Source organism: Mercenaria mercenaria, unplaced genomic scaffold (assembly GCF_021730395.1).
Source record: "Mercenaria mercenaria strain notata unplaced genomic scaffold, MADL_Memer_1 contig_3649, whole genome shotgun sequence".
Classification (NCBI taxonomy): Eukaryota; Metazoa; Mollusca; class Bivalvia; order Venerida; family Veneridae; genus Mercenaria; species Mercenaria mercenaria.
Genome location: NW_026461808.1, coordinates 1 through 24,387, shown reverse-complemented (window position 1 = coordinate 24,387; position 24,387 = coordinate 1). Strand labels below are relative to the sequence as shown.

General features: G+C 32.1%; 1 protein-coding gene across 1 annotated transcript; it reads left to right on the top strand.

Moving 5' to 3' along the window:
• Nucleotides 1-3,113: 3,113 nt before the first annotated feature.
• On the top strand, nt 3,114-21,345 carry LOC123563442 (uncharacterized). Its single transcript, XM_053534391.1, has 7 exons — nt 3,114-3,165; nt 5,462-5,515; nt 15,583-15,645; nt 15,913-15,978; nt 17,176-17,238; nt 18,743-18,859; nt 20,635-21,345. The coding sequence occupies exons 1-7, from the start codon at nt 3,114-3,116 to the stop codon at nt 20,703-20,705; spliced, it is 486 nt and encodes a 161-aa protein (XP_053390366.1). The 3' UTR covers nt 20,706-21,345.
• Nucleotides 21,346-24,387: the final 3,042 nt, after the last annotated feature.

The window sequence follows — 24,387 nt, the reverse complement described above, 5'->3', positions numbered from 1 at the left end:
TAAATGCTTAAAAAAACAAAACTTTCAAAAGGGGAATGGAAAATATTTACCAAAGGTAATTTTGGCATTTCTAAAATTCTTGTTTTGCATGCTAATTTAGCACTTTAGGTTTTTCATTTTAATCATTATAATGGGTTGTAGGTTGTTGCGGGAGCTTTGGGTGAGATCATGGTGAACATAAATTTTATTTTTTTATTTTTTTCACCATTTATTGAATATACATTGAATGTTATAAATTGCAATTTTTTCAAAAAGTCCTTTTTAAAAAATTTTCTTTTGTGAACTAATATATGTAAAATTTTAAATAAAACGAAGCCAAGTACAAAACATCTGCTGCTTAAGACGGTATTCTTTGCAAATTTAAATTAGACAAAAGTCAATTTTAGAGTAAAAACCCCATTGCTGCGGATAATATTTTCTAAGATTTGAATAACTGCAAATGCTAAAAGAGTTTTAAATTGAAAAAAATATATGTTTTATTTTTTAGTAATAAGTTTTAATATTATTTTCCCAAATGTACAAATGTGTTGTATTTTAAATGGAATTTTCCCCAAATGTTTGCATGGTTATATTCAAGGCGAGACACCTGCACCGCTGGGAAAATGGGGGACCCATATAATAATAGTTGACTTTTCTATTATTATATCTTAAGAAGTGTTATGAAAAGCTGAACATTATTTAAAAATTTTTTTTTTTCCATTATTGATGCAGTAAGAACAACATTTAAAAATTGATTATAGAAATGTTAAAAAGTGATCAATCTAATTTTAAGAAACACATTTAATTGGACATTTAAGTTTATAGTATTTGGGGGAGAATGACCCAGACTTCGCAAAATAAAAGTTGGTGTCATTTTTGTTTGTTTAGTTTTTTTAATAAACATTTAAAAGTCAAAGTTTATGGTAAAATGAACATTCATCACTTTTAAATTTGTTAAAAAAATTTAAAAATTTTACCATAAATTAATAATATTTATTTAACCAAGTTTGTCACATATTTTCATATAAATATTTGTATAAAACAGTCAAATTAAATTATAAATGATGTTCCCCCAATTTTTTTGTTATTTTTATGTTGATATTTTATGTTGTTTTCATGTCTCAACTATAATTATAACATAAAAAAACTTAAATTTTTCAATTTGGGTTTGGGATAAAAGGGTTTTTTGTTTAACATTTTATTTTTTTCCTCCAGGAGAATAAAGAAAAAAATTTCATTTTAAATATCTCATATTTCCCGAAAGACACTCTAAACCAAATAAAGAAATAAGAACAAAATATGTGTGGAATTTTATTTTCAAAAATTTGAATACAGTCTTTTTAGTATTTACTTTTTTAGATAGTTGGATGAAATGGAAAAACAAAATAATTTAATTTTTTTAGGCATAAGTTTATGGGAATTTTAATTAATTAACTTAAAAAGTTTTTCTCTCGGTTTTGCCATTAGCTTTTATATTTTCAACATTTATTTGGGAAAAAGGCTCGAAAAATTTTGGTATACCTTTTCTTCAGTGTGATAAAGCTTTTATGTATTTTTTAAAAATAAATTTTTTTTTCTCTTCCAGGATTAAAAAAAAAATAAATTCATTTGTGTGAAAAATTAAAGGAAAATACTTTACTGATTAAAATTTTATAGAAATTATTTTAGATAAAGGGGGGGTAAACCTAAAAAAATTTGTGAATGTGATGATAAAGTAAAGAAGGGGGGGTAAAAAAATATGTGAAGTTTTAAATCTTATTCTTTGATGAGCTAATTAAATTTTTTTCATTTTTGGTTTTTTAAAACAAGTTGCCTAACAGGTACCTGCCTGAAGGGAAAAAAAAAATTTTTTTGATGTCCTTGTACTTTTGTTGTTCCGTTTTTTTTTAAAATTTCCGTCTAAGAAAAAAAGGGAAAAAAAAAATTAATGAGGTATCCGGGGAAAAAAACCTAAGTTTATTTTAATAGCAAAAATTTTATGAGATGTCATTGGAGTTGTCATCCTTTTCCAAAAAAAGCTATGGGGGCTAAATTTTTTTGGGTAAAATTTTTTTTAAAGAATAACAAAAAAACATTTTAAAATTGTTAATATTTCTGATGCACTTAGCATTTTTTTGGAGTCAAAATTGGAAAAATCCCGGGTTTTTAATTTTTTAGTTACAAGTCTTTTATTATGCCTTTTTTTGGCGGGTAATTTTTTATATTAATTTCAGAAGCATTATATGGTTTTTCAAGATTTTTTACATAAATGATTGGGGAAAATCAGAAAGGCAGTTCCTGAAAAATTTTAAACAACCCCGAATTATTCATCCAGTTAATTCCCAAAAGGGGGGGGAAACAGCTAAAAACCCAAAATTTAGCACTGTGATGAACACAGTGCAAAGACAATATCCCTGATAAAAATGATAAAAAATTATTGCAATTTATTTTACATTGTTTACTTGATTTTGATTTAAAAATAAGACTGCCAAATTTTACTTAAAACCAAGCCTTTTTAAAAATAAAAGTAAACATACTAAATCAAATAAATTTGTAAAAAGTTCTGTTTTGATTTGATTAGAAGTTTTAATGAAAGATTTTGACGCAAACAGAAGCCCTGCCGGGTAGGGTAAAAAATTTTTTCTGTTTTTTTTTTTTAAGCTAAACCATAAACTGAAAAAAATTTTATTCTGCTTTATCATGAATTATTCTAAAAATGTCTGCGCCCAAAATGGAAATGTCAACCCAAAAAACCCCTTAGACTCCAAAAAACCCCCTTTTTACTAAGAATTTAAGAAAAACTGTTTGCCAAAAGAGTATCTGGGCATCACTTCATGGGAAGGGTTTTGACGAAAAAGAACCCTAGTAAAACACAGCAACCACGGACCACTTCTTAGTCAGAAAAAAAAATTTTTTTGACTAGTGAAAGCCTTTCACCAAAAAGCTTTTCTACGTTGAAATTAGTTTTAAAAGAAAATAAAAGGATCATTATTTATTTTTATTTTGAATTTAATATTTGTTTTTTTTTAAATGGAAATTTAAAATTAGAAGTTTTTCTGGTTGTGCCTATCCGAATGCTAAAACAAAATTTTGGCAAAACCTTAAGCTATTTCAACAGTTTAATATATTTAAAAAATTTCAAGGGACTTCAAGCAATGAAGAGGGTAACCAAATGGAAGGAATGGATTTGCACGTCAATCTGCTCAGGTAAGCGATTTTCTATTCTGATGTTTTTATTGTTAAAGGTGGATAATCAGATTTTGGCCATGTAACGGATTTGTTCGAAACTTTAGCATCTGATCATTTACACTCATTTATGTTCACTTAACACTTAATACAAATTAGATTTCACTGGAGGTATTTTTAAAATTTCCATTGTCCTATCCTGGTTGCCCAACCAAGATAGAGTAATTTTTATCATAAGTATAAATTTGATAAACATACTTTGCCTAAGGAAATGTATAAATATTAGACATATTGTAATATATTTGTAAAATTTTACATTAAAAATTATGTATTTAGATGGAATTCATTAGAAACGCAAGTTTGAAAAATTATTATTACCTCCCTTTACCTATCTTGGTTGCGCAACCAAGATAGATTGGAAATAAATGAATTCAGAAGCTACACACAGCTTTTAAACTTGCATTTTGGTTCAGATTGTTCAATAGTTGATATGTCTATCAAATGCAAATGTAAAACTAGACATTGTATCGAAATAAAAAGAAATACCCAGCTTTTTATATACTTTTATATTAAAGGGGAGTAATTACAAAATTTTATAAAAATAATAAAATATACATTTCAAATAGGAATTTAACTCTATGTAATCGGTTTTTTTGTTCCTTAAATAATTCTCTACCAGAATATACAAAAAGTAGAAAATGTCATTAAATGTTGATTAAATGTGATTGACCTCCTTTAAATCGTAGTTGTGATATTGAAAGATTAAATATAATTGTATGGTTTGCCTAACAAAAGAATATGTATTGCCATACAGTTAGTATACATTCAATCTAAGCTGGTGCTAGTGAACGTTAAAGATTTTGTACTTATCATTACCTGCCATGACTAGATTTAGTTATTAGCTGAATTAATGAAGAAAGCACCGCCTGGGGTCCTATGGTTGTTTAGACAGTAATGCAAAAGTCAAGGTCACAGTAACCGAATAACTGAAAATGAATGGTTTCCGGACTGCAGGTCGTGAAGTAGAAAGTTTAAGCTTTAAACCTTTATACACTGGGCACGCACTCCTAGAGAAAGATCTCTATCGACTTTTGGGCCAGATGCTCAATTTTCAAGGTCAAAGTAATTACTCTACAGTAATGTTTTAGTATCAGTTCAGTTTCATTATATTGTATCTTAGTTTCCCTCATCTTCACCCCGCACATCAAACTCCGAACATACTCATCTACCGTACCCCGCTCATCAAGCTCCGCACGTACTCACCACCCGTACCCAGTTTCCCTCCTTTTCCCTCATTTTCTTTATTTCTGAAAAGCTTCTTGATATCATATCACAGTATCCTTCATAGACATCCCGCATCACCACCCAAGCATACTTCAACTCAGTCCTCTCTCTCTCTCTCTCTCTCTCTCTCTCTCTCTCATCGGCCAAATAGATTTCTTTTCTTTCAGATCTGTTTCTAGATGTTGTAAGTATCCGTATCTGCCCGCATTATAGTATATAACGGCAACATCAGACCATGGTCAAAAAACGTGGTAATTGAAAGAGTTTGAGGGGGGGGGGGGGGGGGGGGGGGGCTGGCAAGTCCAAGAAAAAAACAATACAAAATGCTTGATTTGCAAATTCAGACATGACCTTCTGATGTTATCTTTTTAATACACGAAATAATTGTCTGAATTCTGAAAAACCAATAAAAAAATGTCCTAAAAAAGAATGATGTTATATTTGATTTGTATCATAGCTCGGTGTTTTTTCTTAACAAATTTGGTGCAGGTAATTCGTATACACTGAGTACAGGGTGCTGTAACTAAAAGTGTGCAGATATTTAATACCCTCACGCTAGTTACCGCACTGTTGTAAAGGAATTAAACTATGCCAGCTGAACAGTAGACAGAGAAGTGTATTTTATTGATTTTCTGCTCTAGCATTGGTTTATTTTACCTGGGCATTACACATTTGTAAAGCAACGATTTTAAGTACTCACTGAACTGCTGTATATGGCAATGTGGAACGCCTACAACTACCATATATGGATGGCTATGATACAAAACAGAAAGAACATTAAAACTCTCGGGTAAACAATTTATGCTCGGGGGCTACGCCCCCTCGTACAAATCGTTTACCCTCGAGTTTCAATGCTCTTTCTATTACATAAATCATTTTCGAGAAAATGTTAAGTATTCTAAACAGTGTAATACCTAAATGTTTACTACACAGGATAATAATGCCCGTTGAAAAACAGAAACTTCCTGTTCTTCAATAAAAATTGTTTTTTCCATACTTGCATCATCGATAAAACACAGTTTTCTATTTCCAGCACTGAATATCGTAGGAGAAGCTGGCTTTGGTGGATTTGCTCCTTTGGCTTCACGTAAGTGTTAAATAATAATTATTCGTTATGTAGACTACACATTTACTTTTAATTTTGTCAACAACTTCTAACAGCGTCATTTCATAAAGTTGTATTAAAAGCATGTTGTTAGTGTTGTATAGTTTTCTTCTACAGTGAAATCCCTCTAAACCGAACGGTTTCCAGACCGGACAAATATGTCAATTTAAAGGGATTTTCGCTTTAGAGGTTTTGCCCATTCGAACCACGTTTAAGGCCTGTTTATTTCATGAATACATGTGTACAGTTTTACAGTATTACGATATGGAATACAGCAAATTACATGACCGATTGTAAATGTATAATAGATGAAATGATTTAATTACTCTATAAACACTTTTCAACTGCAATTAAGAAGATAATTTTTATGTGGATTAAGATAGAAAAATAAATGAAAGGAATGGGAAGGAAAGAATATTCACTTTTAACGTAAATTGAAACGTAAACAAATTATAATGTCAGGAAATTGTTCAGAACTGCTTTGGCAGAAAACAGCTATTGTGCGTCATTAAATATTGAACACTGATATGAAACTCCTCAAATCATTTTTTAAATCATTGAGAGAAGCGTTTTGATTTGTTCTGTACTTTTTGATTTTTATTCTGTTTGAGACTTTCTATTAAAAAATAAATATGATTGGTTACAATTTATTTTTACGTTTTGAATTATGAGTTTTTTCCTATATCTGCATGTGTGTTAATGTCTTGTTAAAAATATATATTTATATTCTCGCATATGATAGGGATTATGTTGTTTTATGCCAGTGCTTTAGCAACTGGCTACAGCTCTAAATCAACTATCAAGTTTAAACCTCACGTCATTTGAGTTTTCCTTCTATTTCTATATGACCGCATCACACAAGTATTCTGGACGTGTAAAAATATTCCAATATTTATTTTTTATAATGTGTGAGGGCTACTGTTTTAAACATAAAAACAAGCAGCAACGGATTCTAGAATGATAATGAACTTTATATTCACATTTGAAATATTCGGAATCACTCCGCTCTAGAGTTAGGGTTAGGGTTTAGGGCCAGGGTTGAAATGTGCCCACCCTTGGAGCAAACTTACTTTTACATAGAGTTGAATAGGGAAAACCTTTAAAAATCTTCTTGTCTTGCACCACATTGCGCAGAGCTCAGATATTTAGCACGAAGCATTATCTAATGGACCTCTACCAACATTGTTCAAATCTTGACCGGTCTATGAACAATGAAATGTTCATTCTTCAGGTGTATCGGTTGAAATATCACTCAAAAAGCACTGGCTATCAGTCCTTTCAGGGCTTTGATTCAACTTTCTTTTTCATTCTTTTGAGATCGATAAAATGAGTCTATGATAATTCAAGAACTCGGTACAAGGAATGTTATATTCTATTTTACATTGATGAAAGTTTTAAATTATTTATATTTGCATTATGAATGTCCTTAAAACAAATGAAAATATTATGTTCTTATTTCTCTACCGTTGGATTAAAAGTTAATTGTGTATGTAGAGCTACATTCATTATTTATTGTCATACATTAACAGTTGGTTGTTTTCCAGACGTCCTGTTTTTTAGTTGTAGTACACAATTGTACTGTGTTCAGCTGTACATCTGTACACTGTGTACTATTTTCAACCTAATGCATATAGTATTGTTTTTCGGCGAATGCCGTTATAAGAACGAATTCGTGACCTTGACCGACCCATGCCACGTGACTTCAGTTTGCAAATCAAACTACTTGATAACGCATTATAGATAATTTATCAAAATGAAAGATTTATGCAACACTCTGCCTGATTGGACGAGAGTGTCAATTTGTTTCACTCTGCTGATTGTGCTACGCTGAGTGAAATGTAGACAAAGTGTATCCTAAACGACGCTGTTCACAGTTTTAAAGCTAACTTTCGCTCAGTATATTTAGCAAGAATATTGATATATCTCAAAATGATAAGTAAGTTTAATAACTATAATAAAAACCTGTTCAAATACCAACATATATCAAATTAAAGAAAGAGCTAGATACGGTCTGCGTATCACATGAATAAGGGTGTAATAAGAGTCTTCTATGTATAGAAGTGCTTTTTATAAGGTTTTCCTTGTTACAATTGTCGTCTGTATATGAAAAGGTTTCTTGCTTTTGTGACTTATTCAGATTGAGTATTAAAATGAGTACTTGTTTGCTTTGATATATTTGTTATAAATTATTTAACTGATTTATTATATATGAATATTTTTCTTTGGTATGGTATGCAAATATTGAACTCAGTTAAAATCTGTTTTATTATGTACATGCTACATAATGACTGAATCTCATTACATTGAAATGAAGGTACGCTACATACAGTTTATCTACGTGATATGACTACGGTCAAACTTTGCTTATGAAACAAAAATATTGAAATAATTACAGTTGTATGTGTCCCTTGACCTTCACTTTTTTATAGGTGTGACGTCATTGTCCAAGGATTCATGAATAGCGAATATGCTTTTGTTAAAGCGAGATCAGTTGGCCTATTTTAGGGGCCGCTAAAGCTAAAATTAAAAAATCCTTTAATTGATTTTTTCTCATGTATTCTCATCAAACTTGATTTGTAGCATCTTTATTAGGCCCGCAGCCAATTTTGTTCAGTTGGGACATTTGACCCCTTTTAGGGGCTGCTAGAGCTAAAACTAAAAATGCCTTAAGACAGCGTCTCATGAACAGCTTGATGGATCTTTGTCATACTTGGTCTGGAGCATCATTATAAGGTCCTCTTCCAAATTTATTTATATAGGAACTTGGGCCTTATTAGGGACCACTAGAGCTAAACGTAGATATGCCTTTCTTCGCATTAACCACTAAAATGTAATGGATTTTTCTCAAACTTGGTGTGTAACAATATCGTAAGGTCTCCTGCTATTTTGTTACAAATGGAGATAGGGACCAATTTAGCTAAACATATAAACACTTTTAATGACCTCTTCTCAAGAACCGCTTGATGAATCTTCATCAAATTACTGCTGTAATTATTAGTCTAAGGATAAACGAAACAAAATTGCAACCCTACGAAACCTTTGTGAAAAATTAAAAGAGAACCATTTAAATTGTTAAAGTGCGGTGTTTAGTTTTGCAATTTGAAAAATGTTAGACGAAAGATGAATGTTAGATGAAAATTTCATGAACTTCTTTCCTTACTACAATTCGTAGTATTTGTTCATGCTTTCAAATATAAAAGTTGGGTCTAGTATTTTTTTCAACTTTATCTGTGTTCGAGTTCCATATAAATTCATAATATATTTAGGAAGATTGTTTTGAAACTTCATCCGAAGGATATGTGGTATAACAGAAATCAATTATTCTAACTTTTAGAAGATTTCAATACTAAAATATTACTCTTAGTTGTAATGTGCCTAGCTTTCCGCTTGTTTTTTGTCCATGTGAAATTGAGATATTCCGTTTTAATAATTCTGCTAAAATATTTTATTTATCTGAATGAAAAGTTATGTTTGTACTTTCTCAAACGTTTCTATGTTTTTTTTCCTAGTGTATACTTGGTCGCACTGGTTTCGGAGCGAGCCTATTACGAGGGCTGTGTAATACTGCATTTTATTATATACCTTCTGTCAAAATGCAGCTTGTACTTCACAAGTACATATGAAAAGGCAGAAAAAAATCCGTATTGTACCTTTTGTATTGTATTTTGACTGCTTTCATTAAATATGCATGACCTGATACGGTTCTATAAATAGCGCACACAAAAACTTCACTCATTTCTATTTTCTCATCAACAAACATTTAAGATTTTGTTCGATAGCAAAACAAAAAACAAAAAGGTGTAAGTATATACTAAAAGGTTCATTACAAAAGTAGCTAGATCTGGGGTTTTGAATCCGGCTCTCGTGGATTTTGAAAGGACGGATCACACACGGCGCTTGCGCGCCTCGTGAGATGAAATATGCTAAAATCCACTCGGGCCAAATACAGCATCCCAGATCGAACTACTATCATAATAAATATTCAAACTTACACATGTAGGTTTTATATAACAACATTGATTTTACAGCTGTAGATTTCAATTTACAGCTGTACGACTGTAAAACAGGTCGAATTATGCAAATGAGATACAGCCGTAAAAATACAGTTGTAAAAATGGAAAAGTTACAGCTGTAATTATGCCTATAAGTAACAGCTGTAGAAATATTACAGGTGTTGAAAAAGAAGTCCTTATTTTCAGGGACAAAAGTATGGATTAAAAAAATAAGGATTAATTATAATTCTCTAGATAGGGTAGCAATTACTACAAAAATAGCAAATTAAATGATCTAGTAAGTAAAGAATAATATGAAACATATTTACAGTGTAGCAATTTCAAAATTTAAGTGTAGAATACAATGTAGAAACTATGCGTCAGATCGTGTTTATAAAACTTTCTTTGTAGTAAAAACATATGATACGGTGGTATGTTAAGGACATGCATTTTTGTAAAGATTAAATAATTCGAGCGCACGGCATCTCGAGTGCTCGACATTTTATCTCGAGCGAACGAAATCTTATCTCGACCGCTCGACATCTTATTTCGTGCGCTCGAGATAAGATGGCGTGCGCACGAGATAAGATGTCGAGCGCTCGAGATAAGATGGCGTGCGCACGAGATAAGATGACGTGTGCTCGAGATAACATGTTGTGCTCAGAGATAATTTAATGTTAAAAAAATGAATGCATGTCCCCAACATACCACTGTAGTACGACAATCATTTCATTATTTCTTTTAAACATATTAGCTTCAAAAATAGTGCAGATAGTAAATGTTTGCACTTATACATCTCTTTTACAATTATATTAGATAATCAAACATTTGAATTTACTCCAAAACGGTTGAAATTTCAGTATTTCAAACGATGTGGTGTCTCTGTGAATTTCAGTTATATCCCGCCAAATTGCATTAAAGATGGCTGGCGAGACCTGTATGTTTTACACCTGTAAATGTAAACTGTATAAATGGTCATGATTTTCCACTTACAGGTCCTTGAAAGCTGTAATTTTAAAATACAGGTATTTTACAGACGTTTTACAGCTGTAAAACAGGTACTATGTCTGCAAACATGCTGTTTTACTTCTATATCTTAAAACCTTTTATATTTTTGTTTTGTTTCTCTAATCACTTAGAGGAGTAGTTCAACAGCTAAAATAAATGTATAGCGGGACAAAGGACATACCGCTTTATCACGCCTGGTAAACTACAGAGCTACCTCTTTGAGAGGTATACGGTAAACTGCTCTGTCGCAACTTCCGAGGTAGTGCACGTCGCGATAAAAGAACATCAACAAAGGTAAGTGTCATCATATTTTTTTTTGCATTTTTACAAGCAGTGTATCGAATATCAAAAATCGGGGAATGGTAGGCGATGTATATATGATTTAACTTTACAGAGAACTTTAAGTTTGCTAATTCATTCTTAATTTGTGGTCGTGGTGATGTTTACCAACAAGCTGATTTTGCAGTAAATTTGGCCTTTCGTCATGAAAGCACTTTCATTGTCAAATATTTACATTTAACTAATATTAAGAAGCAAACCGAGTAGGCGTGGGATAGCTGTACAATATACAATGCATTTGAAAATCAAGTATGTACCGAACGTGGTTCGGGAGTAAAATTATTCACTTTTTATTGCGAGAGATAACTCTGTCGTGAAGGAGATAGTCATGTCGCTAAGGAGATAGCTCTGTGGTGCATTAACAGTTTTGAGCAGGTATCCGGATAGTAGTTATGTCCACTTACGAGATACAATTCAATTATCTCATTTTTATATTTATACATCATCTGTATAATACATATTGTTTATATTTTCTTATATTTATTTTGCTTGTTTTGTATTTATTGCCGTTAGAACCAGTACTAACTTGTTCTCAGTAACTAACTATCAAGTCCTCCTACAGACACATTGCAAATTAGTCAAGGGGTTCAAACTCAAAGCCCATGATGATTAGATCTTCACTTTTACTATTGATCTAAGCGAGTGGGCTATATTTTCTTAGAATCGGCATGTGCTACCTTTTTATAAAAAAGATAAATTCAGTTAATAATTAATGCGTGATATTATCTTGTGAAAAGCAAGGGTTACCTGTAACTTTAGTGGAAGTGACTCTGATACTTGTTTACACTGCATATTACGCTGTATTACATTCAGATATGATTTTACAAGGCTTGTAAAATCATATCTGAATATAATGATACCATAATTGCTTTTCGTTGAGGACACGACCAGTTTGTTTGTACGTACCGGTAAATAAAATATACTTTGTACAAATATTATAACGTAAGAACATTAGCATCTTTAAATTGCAAAATTATGGGGAAAAAACATGCCCGAGCCGGTAATCGCTTTTCCTGACTCATGTACTGTGAAATCATTTAAATTCGCTAGTATGAAACTGCGCGCAGACGGGAAAAAGGAAGTTACGCGCGGGCTTTAATTCGCTGTTTTCATTTTTTTTTTATACACCACCAGCGTCGCATTTGTCCGGTATAAAATACAGTTCCAGTTGCAAACACATTTTTTTTCTTTTATTTTTCCTAGTGGCCTAGCTTTTGATCCAAGATACCCATATTAAAAGTTGACCTAGATTTCATCAAGGCAATCATTCTGACCAAATTTCATGAAAATCAATTGAAAAACTTCAGCTTCTATCACATATTCAAAGCTTTCCTTTGATTTAACCAGACGACCTAGTTTTTATTCCAGTTAATCCATATTCAAATATATCCTAGATTTTATCCAGACAAACATTCTCATCAAATTTCAATAAGACAGAGTGTAAAATGCAGTTCCTATGCATAGATAAGGTATTTCTTTGATTTGACCTAGTGACATAGTTTTTGACCCCAGATAATACATTTTATTACTTGACCTAGATTTAAACAAGACAACCATTTTGACTAAATTTCATGAAGATCAATTGAAAAATACAGTCTCTATTGCATACACAAGCTAAATGTTGACAGACAGATGACTGACAACGGATATCGAGTGATCACAAAAATTAACTCACCTGAGCAAATAAGTAAACAGAATGTACAACTATTCAAAATTTACAATTATAACCTCACGAAAAACCTTTATCAAAATAATACTTGGAAAACTCATACATATGTATATCAAATGGGACAGTAACTTTATATTATTTCAAATGAAGACAACCCAAGGTAAAAAATAAAACTTTTAAATTATTAACAAAGAGCTCTGTTCATGCAACACAGAGCTATCTCCTTAGCGACATGACTATCTCCTTCACGACAGAGCTATCTCTCACAATAAAAATTGAATTATTGTACACCCGAACCATTTTCGGTACATATTTTATTTCCAAATGCATTGTATATTTTACAGCTATCTCACGCCTACTTGGTTTCCTTCTTAATATTAGTTAAATGTAAATATTTGACAATGAAAGTGCTTTCAAGACGAAAGGGCCAAATTTACTGCAAAATCAGTTTGTTGGTAAACACCACCACGACTACGTATTAAGAATGAATTAGCAAACTTAAAGTTCTCTGTAAAGTTAAATCATATCTACATCGCCTACCATTCCCCGATTTTTGATATTCGATACACTGCTTGTAAAAATGCAAAAAATATGATGACACTCACCTTTGTTGATGTTCTTTTATCGCGACGTGCACTGCCTCGGAAGTTGCGGCAGAGCAGTCTACCGTATACCTCTTAAAGAGGTAGCTCTGTAGTTTACCAGGCGTGTTTATGAGTTTTATAGAATAGATTTTACCCAAGGTTTCCAGTTTTGGCCAAAGATATAATCTAGTAAACTATCAAAATCTTTTTCTTTAAAGTCAGCATTAAAAACATTTCAGACTTATTATATTTCTGCGTACTTTATTAATACTCTTATATTTCACATATTTATCTTCCTTTTATAAAACACGTTTAGTTATCATCAGTTTTATTATATAACATTTATTTTACTCTGTTAGCAATTACTTTTGTTTATATTTTGTGTTCAGTTGGACAACAGTGATAAATTTTCATTTGGTGTTGGAATTGATGTTGTCTAACTTTGTGCTTGCAACTGGCTTTAAATGGTTATTTTCGATAGAATACGGTGACATTGTTTTTTTATTTCGTTCCATAATATTTTGTAAAACTCAATATTTATACAATCTGATCATAGACTTTTCCCATTATTCATGGCATTAATTGCGTATTACTTGTTCGTCTTCGCTCAGCTTTTGGTATTTTATCTTCATCATAAAAGTTATATGTTGAGTGACTTTCTTGTTGTTAGTCATAAAGACTTTCATAGTGTTCTTCTTCAATTAAAATTTCGTTTTTGGTTTCAGGTAAATCAGCTGTTTGCATTGAAGTCTTTTATTTCTTTGCTTTCATCACTTCTTTTATTATATAAACCTTTCGCCATATTTTATTCTATAGTTTCTTGTTCTTATTATTACACCTTTTGTTCTTCGCTTTAATATTAACCCTATTTTGTATTGTTTCATATCTAGATTTTCTGTCTTAATTTCTATTTCTTCAATGTCTCGTAAAAGTTTGTCAGTTTGTTCTTTTACTTTTCGTTTTATGTCGTGAGTGGTGTTGCACTTTCCATTACCTCTCATGAACAGCCTCAATCAAACTGAGGCTTGGTTGCATTCTGTACTTCCAAAGCGGCAAAATTCTGCAGTTGCTCTAAAACGAATTTCTATTACACACGTCATGTAAAATGTAAACATGAAAATGTTGATAATTATTAATAATTACTTGATAATAGATATGTAAGGCTGTTGGCTGCAAAGTCATCTTTCAAAAAAAATGGAGTGTCAGAACTAAACTACTGTATATTATAATTTCTAGAAAATTTAAATTGTTTGTATGAAACTTGATATTTTATTCAGCTTGCCAGTCAAATTAAAAATTCAACCGTCACCTCTGTAAAAGAATGCATACAAGTACTTTTAATGATTTTGAGTAATGTATTGTCTTTGCAAAAAGTAAAATGAAATATCTTTTCAGAAAGAAATTATTTCATGCTTAGGAAAACCTCACAAATATGGACATTGAACACACTATTTCAGTAATTTAAAATCCGATTTTGAACTCTTAATCAGATATTAGCTTAACTTCTAGTATTATTTTACAGTCAAACCTGTCTGAAAAACCTATTTGGAAATAGCTTTTATGGTTGAATGAGAACATCAGTTAGTAACATTTTAGTGGCCTTTATAGGGAGGTTATGTTTACCACATATGTATATATTTTACACTTAAAACTTATTTGTTACAGATGCTGAGTGTTAAACCAAAACAAGAAATTATATTGGCCAATTAACTGACAACAAGTGTATATCTTATTGTTTATCATACAAGAATTAGGTCTTTGTTTTGGTCTCAGCATTATATCATATATCACAAATACACTTAATATTATATATTAATCGTAAACACTATGGATTATCAGAAACTAAACGTAACTTTATTTTGATAAAACAGCAATTAAACACATTAACAATAGCTCAGATCACAGTTCTGACCGTTCTGTTCGCTATACGTCAGATTATGTTTTACAATTAATTTAAATGTGTTGTTAATATGCAAGTTCTCGTTATTTAGACAGTACATTAATCCACAATATAAACTTTAAATCAAAGTAATCAGTTACTCGTTTTAGTAGTTACACCTAGGTGAACCTCAGTTTTCTTATATTTCGTTCGTTTTACTCTTTTTGTTAAAGAACTAGTACCAATGACCGAAACCGATGCTAGGCATCTGTATCAATTAATCAGATCTTATGGAATTTTATTGAGCGAAATGTTCAGTTAGCATTTATATATCAAACTATGTAGTGGTTGTTTTCTTACAATAAAGAGTTGATTACTGTAACCTTTTATCATGATCAGTTGTCATTAGATGTTGGAGGAAATGTGTTTCTTTGAAAATAAGATAGTTGAGAATTTTACTGACATGCATTTTTCCCATTTATCTTCAGATATATTGAATATTGTCAACATCGTTAGAAGACATTTTTATGCCGTGCACTTGGACTGAAGCCTGTAAAAATGGTTTTCTCTTTTTTCAGCAGGAACAAGCCAAGCAGTAGAAAACGACCAACTCGTTGGTGTTTTTACATCTAATGTTGTATGTAAGTGTATCGTATTTTTCTTTTCCTACTTTTGGTGTTGAAAATAACTTACATATTTAATGTTTATATTGTTATACCTAAAGTGGCAATTAGTAAAGTGATAATAATACGATTTTAGAATATTAAATAGAAAAAACATATACATTAACAACCTTGCCAGTAACTGAAAACTGATTGTTGATGTATTAAGATTACTTTGAAAAATAGTTCAAAGAAAACGTAAAGGCCATTCAATGTAACTTAAAGTATTATCTATTAAATTTGCAGCAGCTTTAAGCCAAGAGGCAAATGATCAAAGTGGTGGAAGTCACTTGGTACCTGTTGCTGCTACAAGTAAGTATTTATATCTTGCATTTTATATTCCTTTCCTATATCAATACACTGAGGTGCTGTAGGTTTAAAACTGTTCAATTTCTTGTGGCACTGACATTGACCCTAGTGACAAACTATAAAATCCCAAAACTTGTCTTCATGCAAGCTACCTACACATCTAGTTTCATTAGTTTCAAATCGGTCACTTTAAACTCAAGTTTTTGAGAGGAAGCTGCTTTTTCATTTTTAGTAACTGTAACCTTAATCCTCGTTATCCCTTATGCAATTCCAAGTTATCTCTATATATATGCTACCTACACACCAAGTTACATTGCAATATCTCATTCCTGATCAAAGGTATTGAGCGAAAAGATTTTTTCTGTTTCAATTAGTTAGTTAGTAAAAAAAAAATAGTAAAATAAATATATTTATCCTGATGAATGCGTAAGCGCCGAAACGTTGATAAAAGATAAATATTCACGTGTTGTTGTTGAATTTTGCCATCGTATAATAAGTTAGTAACAAAGATCTTATAAGTAATCCTTAGTTCCCTTTCCATGCAAGATGCAGATATGCTAAGTTTTGTTGTCATATATCATTCCTGACTCAAATTATTGGTTTCATATTTTAGTTATTGTGCCTTAATTTTAGAGACCTCAGATGCAATAAAGAAACTACGACTCTATGCGAGTTACCTGTATCTCATGTTCCATTGCAAGCGGTCACTCAACTCCAGTTATTGACCAAGTTTAACACGATTTGCCCGTAACACATCCTCTACCCCTACTCGCCTCTCCATTACATCTCCTACATGTGTGTTTTTTGAAAATATGGTTAATGAAATAGCAAGTTTTCTTTATTAGTCGTCAGACTAACAACTACCACACTTCAGTCCCATGTGGTTCTGGGACGATTGGTATATGAAGAGAATTGGAACCACTGCCTTACCCTTGCATGATCGTAAGAGGCGATTGATAGGGTCTTAACACTTGGTTTTGCTGTAACTCTGTGATTCCAGCAGGTATGCAAATTTTGATTCCATATCTCATGTTTTTATTTCTTGGTAAATGAGATGTGAAACCAAAATTTGTAGTCCTGTTTTGTGCGATATAACCTATACTGTGTTGGTGCGCCGTAAAACCCAAATAAATAAATAAATAAATAACACTTTACTTACAAACTTGAATGGCCGTTAACACGTTTGTTTTTATTTTTCAGCATATTCAATCCAACCAGTAGATCAAGATCCTGAAGGTAATGTCATCACTACCAGTGTAACATGTAAGTGCATCTTTGGCAAACCTAATTTATTATTTTAGTAGTTTGATCAACAGTCAATGCAAATAACTCAAAAACAATGTAAGCAACTGTTTATTGTAATATATCTTAGCTTTATTCATATACTTACTTTGAATATAATAGGGTTATTATAACAGTAGCTTGATCTGGGATGCTGTATTCGGCTCGAGTGGATTTTGTAAGATCGGTTCTCACGAGGCGCGCAAGCGCCAAGTGTGATCAGACCTTGCAAATCCACGAGAGCCGAATACAAAATCCGAGATCTAGCTACTGTTATAATGACCCTTTTATCATAAACCTCTACCTTTTTGTTTGTTGTTTTGTTATTGAACGAAATCTTCAAAGTATATTGAAATGGAACTAATTAAAGATTTTATGTGCGCTATTTATAGAACTGTGTCAGGTCATGCATATTAATGAAAGTAGTCCGGCAGCGTACAATACGGAAAGTACAATACAAAATTTAAAAGGTACGATACGGATTTTTGTTCTGCCTGTTCATATTTAATTGTGAAATACCAGCCAGTATTTTAAAGAATTTGTAAAAGTATATAATAAATTTCTTTATTTTTCATTTGGTTTGGTTTAACCTCCCGCTGACATAATTATAAGCATAAGTGACAGTCCAGCTTTTGGTTGGGTAGAAAGACCCGAGGTGCCCATCCGGGCCTCATTTCAGTGACGGGCGTGTATTTTAACAATCTTATTTCTGTTTGTACCCCTTTTTGTTTTTGTTTTTGCCCTTGAGTATTTTGGAAAAAAATCATCTTTTAAAATACATAGTATATTTATGAAGTTTCTCACATGTTTAGGGCAATGTGTTTTCCATTACTAAGTCTAATAAAAATAAATAATGTTTTGATAGCATTTCAGTTATATATGATCCAAATTCAGTTGGGAAAGTGTTGCAGAACTGCACTTAAATGTCTAGAAATTACAAACGAACACATTTCGATGCAAGGCAAAAATGTGAAACAACGGCATCTTTATTTTATCATATACGTATCTTCGGAACAAACTTTGCTTTGGTTTGACATCTGACCATTTATCAGTGAAAATTAAAGACCTACACCTCCGTACCCTTCTGAATGTTATGTAAATAAAAATAAGCATACAAATATTTGTGACTTTCTTAAAAATGAGTTGAGGTCGTTATTATCGAATAATTTGGCTGCAATTTTACAAAGTGATAAACAACCTGTATTTCTAAACTTACATGCTATTTGTATATGGAAGATATTTGCGTAAGATATCGAGGAGATGGGATGGAGCATTTGGTGTTCAACAGTTATTTGTAACAGGTCAACGCGGGGGAGGGGCAAGTTATATATATATGGATTTCATTTCTTAAGATTTTTGATAAAGTTGCCATTATTTTGTTCATTAAATGCAGCTGATTAAGTCTCTGAAGAACAAATGTCTATTTACAGATATGCAGACGTGCTAAACGTATGAATAAGAAATTGTTCGTTTTTTTAACTTCCAGTGAAAACCGTATCTGTCAAATGCAAGTTAGAAAATTTACCAGCTATAGTAACAGTTGGCAGCGACTCATCTACAGCAAATATACTACTGGAACCTTTAGACGGCCTGGCTATTTCTGGTACGTAGGTAAAAACTAAAACTGAAATACGTATGTTCGCTTGATGCCTTTGCAAAGGGCTGAGGAATTTGAAATACTAGCCTGAGATGTAAATCAATAGAAGTAAAATAATCCCGAAAGAATGTAGCAAAGCAATGAAAAATTATTTTTCATCCATTACAAAATAGAAGATATAAAAAAAACACAGACAAATTCTAGACTGTTTTGCTCGCAGTTCCATCCCCTAAACTAAGTAAAAAGGTATAATTCCGATTCAATCCTCTTTGTATAATCTTAGTACATGGTGTCATGATTTCGTCTGGTAAGTTCTTAAATTTAAAATAATTTTGCCACGTAATGGTTGGCATGGACGAGTAGGCTAATGAATAGCTAAAAGCGATATAGAGAAAAAAAGCTTTACGTCTGATCATCACAAGAATGATTAGCAAGTCCGAATTAAAATTATTACATTCGCTGTGTATTCTGACATGACAGACCTGGGCAAATCTGTGCGCAGAAAGGTAATATGAACTTCAATGTACTTTGGGCAGTTTGAAGTTTTATCTGTAATGATTTAAAGGGTGATAAAATTGCATAAAGATACACAGCGGCAATGTATTTAGGTCACTCAAATGTTTCATGTATGTGAACACAAAACAATTATATAGTTGTGTATTCAATGCCTTTGCCTTTGTATTGCTAAGCACTTTGCCGTAATTGGTCTACTATAGTGTGGTAGTGATTGGTCCGTATAAATTATCTCTGCTGTATAGAGGTATAAAAGTATAATACATGTAACATATTAACACTAGTAAGTAAGTCTTCATCGGATCGCTAGCACTGGTAAAATCAATCTTATTTCCATGTTCTCGCATATTATGGGAATAACGATCTTTGTCGCTTAATATTAAAAAGGCCCATTTCTGTCTCTGAAGTAAGACATCTTCGTATTTGTTTAATATGTTTTGCAATATGTAATTACTTATAACGAGGCTTCCTTGACACAGAAATTAATTTCACTGACAAAGAATTACCTGCCCTTACCACTGTAAGTTCAAATGAATTCTTTCATGTGGGAAGCCATCCAGATCCCTTACGGAAGTTTGATGGTTATAATCAGAAGACAGCCCGTGTCTGAAATAATTATTGGAAGGGCTGCTGGGCTCTTCCATCAATATCAAATGCTGAAATCTGCCTATAATTATGTCCGGAGTCGCTAAGCCCAACAAACCTTACTTATGTCATTAAATGATACTAAAAAGGTCTCCATCAACTTGATATTAGTTTATTTTATCAACGTGTCGGCGCTATGCCTTCTCCTAGATAAACTATTATTCAAGATATATACATTTTACTTGATTAAACAAACTGTTATTTATTCCTGTCAAGTAAATGCAAAAAAGATGCGATGAAATGAAAAACAGTTATAAACACGAAAATCAAAACTATGTCAATAATTATAGACAACATTATAGATTTTCCTTACTTTGTACATTTAATCTCAGCTCAGACTCCCAATTTAGTAAGAGCCTTCTAAGAATGATTGCGTTTCATTTACCATATTTATACATATAGGTATTCATTATAATAAACAGTACACAATACTTAAATATGCTTAAACACAAAACATCATTTTCACTGCTTTTGGCAATCAGAAACAAGTTAATTTAAAATTTTGAATTTCACAAATTTTCCTTATAAAGCAATTGATTCCTTTTTCTTTAAAAATAGTTTTCAGCGCCTTAATACATGTATTATATTTCTATTCTAACTGTCCTTATCATTTATGTTTGCAGGAAATCGGCGCTCCGATGAGAAAAATATGTCAGAATATGGAAACACAATTCTAGCTGCTGAAAGGATTTAAACGATTCTGTCAACTGTTTATTTTACTGGTGGCGGCAAAACTTATTATAAACAACAGTCAGATCAAATGCTCTGAATAAGACATATAACATCGAGCATGTACGTGTACGTGTACGCACATGTAGTTAATATCTTTACACAAAATAACATTCTCCCCGCTTTCCTTAATCCGATAAATCTTTACGTTTAAAACGTTAAATATTTGTTGCACATGTTTGTGTGAACAGATACTGTTACAATGTTGAAAAACTTGTAATGATCTAAAGTTTACACGTCAGACACTCAAATAAACATTGAAATCCTACACGTGTGCCTACTCGTACATGTACAAAAATCTGTATTAAACATGTGTTCTTAATGTAATTTAATTTTTAAAATAGTTAACAATGTCCCCCGCAAATGGCCATTTTTCACAAAACATATTACAAGCCATTACAACATCTTTGTTTATCACTTTTTAAGTAAGGATAGAAAACATACAATCATAAATACAGTATGTATAACATCATCATAAAGAGGTACGTAGTTTGAAAATTCCTTGAAATTTATAATTATAGCATGATTGCAAATGTTAGTATCTGCATTTAAAAGATGTTAGGCGATTTTATATATAACTGGTAATAAAAAGAAATAAAATGTTATGCCTTGAAATATTTCATAACATTACAGGAAACTAATTAATAAACAAGTGAAATGCATGACTTTTGGAGACAACATTGATATGCTGCTAATGAATCTTGCTTTTACACTACACAACAGTAAAAGTTAATTCCAGTGTTGGTCACTGTATAGAGCAACAAATTAATCAACCTAACATATTGTAATTCTTATGTTATATGTATCTATACATACAATGAATGTATAACTGATGCCTTGGTGTCCGTACAAGAAACCTACACTTGTTACCAGATTTTATGTCTAGTGTAAAAGTGATAAAAAAAACTTTTATCTCCATGTGTGACCTTGACCTTTAGATAGAGGTCTGGTGATATATGTAACATTTAAATTTGTTATGGTGACTGCTTGTGCCAAGCAACTTGCAATGTGAAACCGACACCATTGGTATGACTCCCTCGATGAATCATGAGTTATTGACCACCCTTTAAACTTTTGATCTCCAGGTGTGACCTTATCCTTGGACACAGGGGTATGTGTCTTTCGCACGACATGTCTTCGTCTCATTATAGGGAATATTGGGATAAATTATTTTAAAATCCCTTCATGGATGGCAGTTACGGACCGAACACGAAGAATGACAGACGGACGGACGCATCCCATTCGTACAGTCAGTGCTTAAAATTTTATTATTGATAGAGTACAAAAATTAAGTCAATTTTATGATATTTGTACAATATACGTTTATTTTAATAGGTTGATGAATAATTTGCAAAAAATCCCTATTAAATAGAACATCAGCGGTTGAAAGAAATAAAGCCTATGAGACGCTTTTGAAAAAACTACTAACATTTTGTCTTTGTGTTTGCAAATTCTTAATTATGCTTATCAGTATTCTAAAATATATGACAGTTGTACGAGCTTATAAACTTCCACTTGGGTATGCGAAATTTCAATCTTGGGACATTAAAGCATATGCATAAAAATGAAGATATCTAACAGGTCTTTGTAAATGGTAATGTGTGGCCCTTTATGCAGTCTTTTTTCCAGAATTCAAATTATTTCTCAGTAAATAGACAATTGTTTGTACGGTAATGCACACGTTTTATAAGCTGTTCAAATCTCATGTAAACATTTTCTTTTTATGAGCTCAAAATATGGGGCTAACCAGTAATCTATGGTTTGGTGAAATACATTTGTATACTGCTTTAACACGAGATATTCTATGCGACGAAATACGTGTTATAATAATAATAGATATAAAATCGTACGCAAATAGCTTAATGACAACAGGTTATAATGTGTACTGTGTTTGGTTCAAAATACAAACTAAAGTCTAGAACAAAGTTAAATGTAACTTGTACTGGTACTGCTATCGAAGCAACCACAGCTGTGAAGTATCTTATGGTTACTACATATCAGGATTCGTCCTTTGGTTCCATTGACAACTCAGTTTTTTTAAGGTTAAAGTTCCTATACCGTAAGAAAAATGTTCTTATTCACCATTCTAAAAATAGTCTATTACGAACTCGTATGTTCTTAACTTAATTCCGTGTCATTGTGATTACGTTTGTTTGTCCCCTACTGGTTGAAAACCAGTTTCGGGGACTATAGGAATGCGCTTTTCCGTCCGTCCGTTAGTCCGTCCGTCTTTCTGTCCGTCCGCAATTTCGTGTCCGGTCCATAACTCTGTCATCCATGAAGGGATTTTAATATTACTTGGCACAAATGTACCTCATAATAAGAGAATGTGTCATGCACAACTTTCAGACCCCTACATCAAAGGTCAACGTCGCACTTGGCAGTCAAATGTAAACATGGCATGAACAGGGTATGTTTCCTAAACTTTGTCATCCATGAAGGGATTTTAATATTACTTGGCATAAATGTTCCCCATGATGAGATGACGTGTCATTCGCAAAACCCGGATCCCTAGCTGAAGGTCAAGGTCACAATTTGAGGTCAAAGGTCAACAGAGCTTTTTTCCTGTCCAGTCCATAACTCTGTCATCCATGAAGGGATTTTGATATTACTTGGCACAAATGTACCTCATAATAAGACGATATGTTATGCACAACTTTCACATCCCTACATCAAAGGTAAAGGTCACATTTGGCAGTCAAATGTTAACATGGCATGAACAGTGTCAGTTTGATGTCAGGTCCATAACTCTGCCATCCATGAAGGTATTTTAATATTACTTTGCACAAATGTTCCCCATGATGAGATGACAGATTGTTGTGGGCAAGAACAAGGTCCCTAGGTCTAAGGTCAAGGTCACGCTTAGAGGTCAAATTCCAAATTCAAGAATGACTTTGTCCGGAGCATTGCTTCTTATGCATGGAGGGATTTCGATGTAACTTGGCACAAGTGTTCACCATCATGAGGCACTCTTGTTTTTTAGAGTTATTTCCCTTTGTTTTTACTATAAATAGCTTATATTGTAACTTACTTATTACATGCCGTAGGAAAAAAACGAGACCACTTTTCTGTGGTACAACATGCATGTTACATCCTATTTTTAGGTGTATTTTGACCTATCTCTACCTGGTAAAGAGTTTTGTGTGGACTTATATGGATTTTTTTACTATAAATAACGTTACCGTTTTGATAATCGGCCAAAAATGCTATATGAAAACAACTATAGGGTTTTATATATACAAATTTTCATCCAAGTCTTTTGTTTATAGCATACTGTATATATAGTACAATAGATAGACAGATATCAGTTCATTATGCTATACTGCAGTAGAGAAAATTAGGTGCCTTCCAGTAGGGGACTTTGTATTGCATGGCAATACTTCATTTACTTGTTTTACCTGGTATATTGGTTTAACTCAAGTCTTAAAAACAAGTTACAAATGACTCAAAATAAGTTATTGAAGTTGTTTGTGCTTAATCTTAATTATTGAGCCTATGTAGATCCTGTTGATTTTAAATATATAAATTGGTTGCTAATTAGCGAGAGAGTAGAACAAATCATGATTATTTGGATGAATTTTATTCTTCTAGACTATACATACTCACAGTACACGACTTAGTTAAAAAGGTGGCTATTGTCTTCCAAA

Excerpts from the sequence above, each read along its gene's own strand:
- LOC123563442 (XM_053534391.1), top strand. The coding sequence starts at position 3,114 with ATGAAGAGGGTAACCAAATGGAAGGAATGGATTTGCACGTCAATCTGC. Across the intron at positions 3,166-5,461 it reads TTGCACGTCAATCTGCTCAG|CACTGAATATCGTAGGAGAA; the intron begins GTAAGCGATTTT and ends TTCTATTTCCAG. Across the intron at positions 5,516-15,582 it reads ATTTGCTCCTTTGGCTTCAC|CAGGAACAAGCCAAGCAGTA; the intron begins GTAAGTGTTAAA and ends CTCTTTTTTCAG.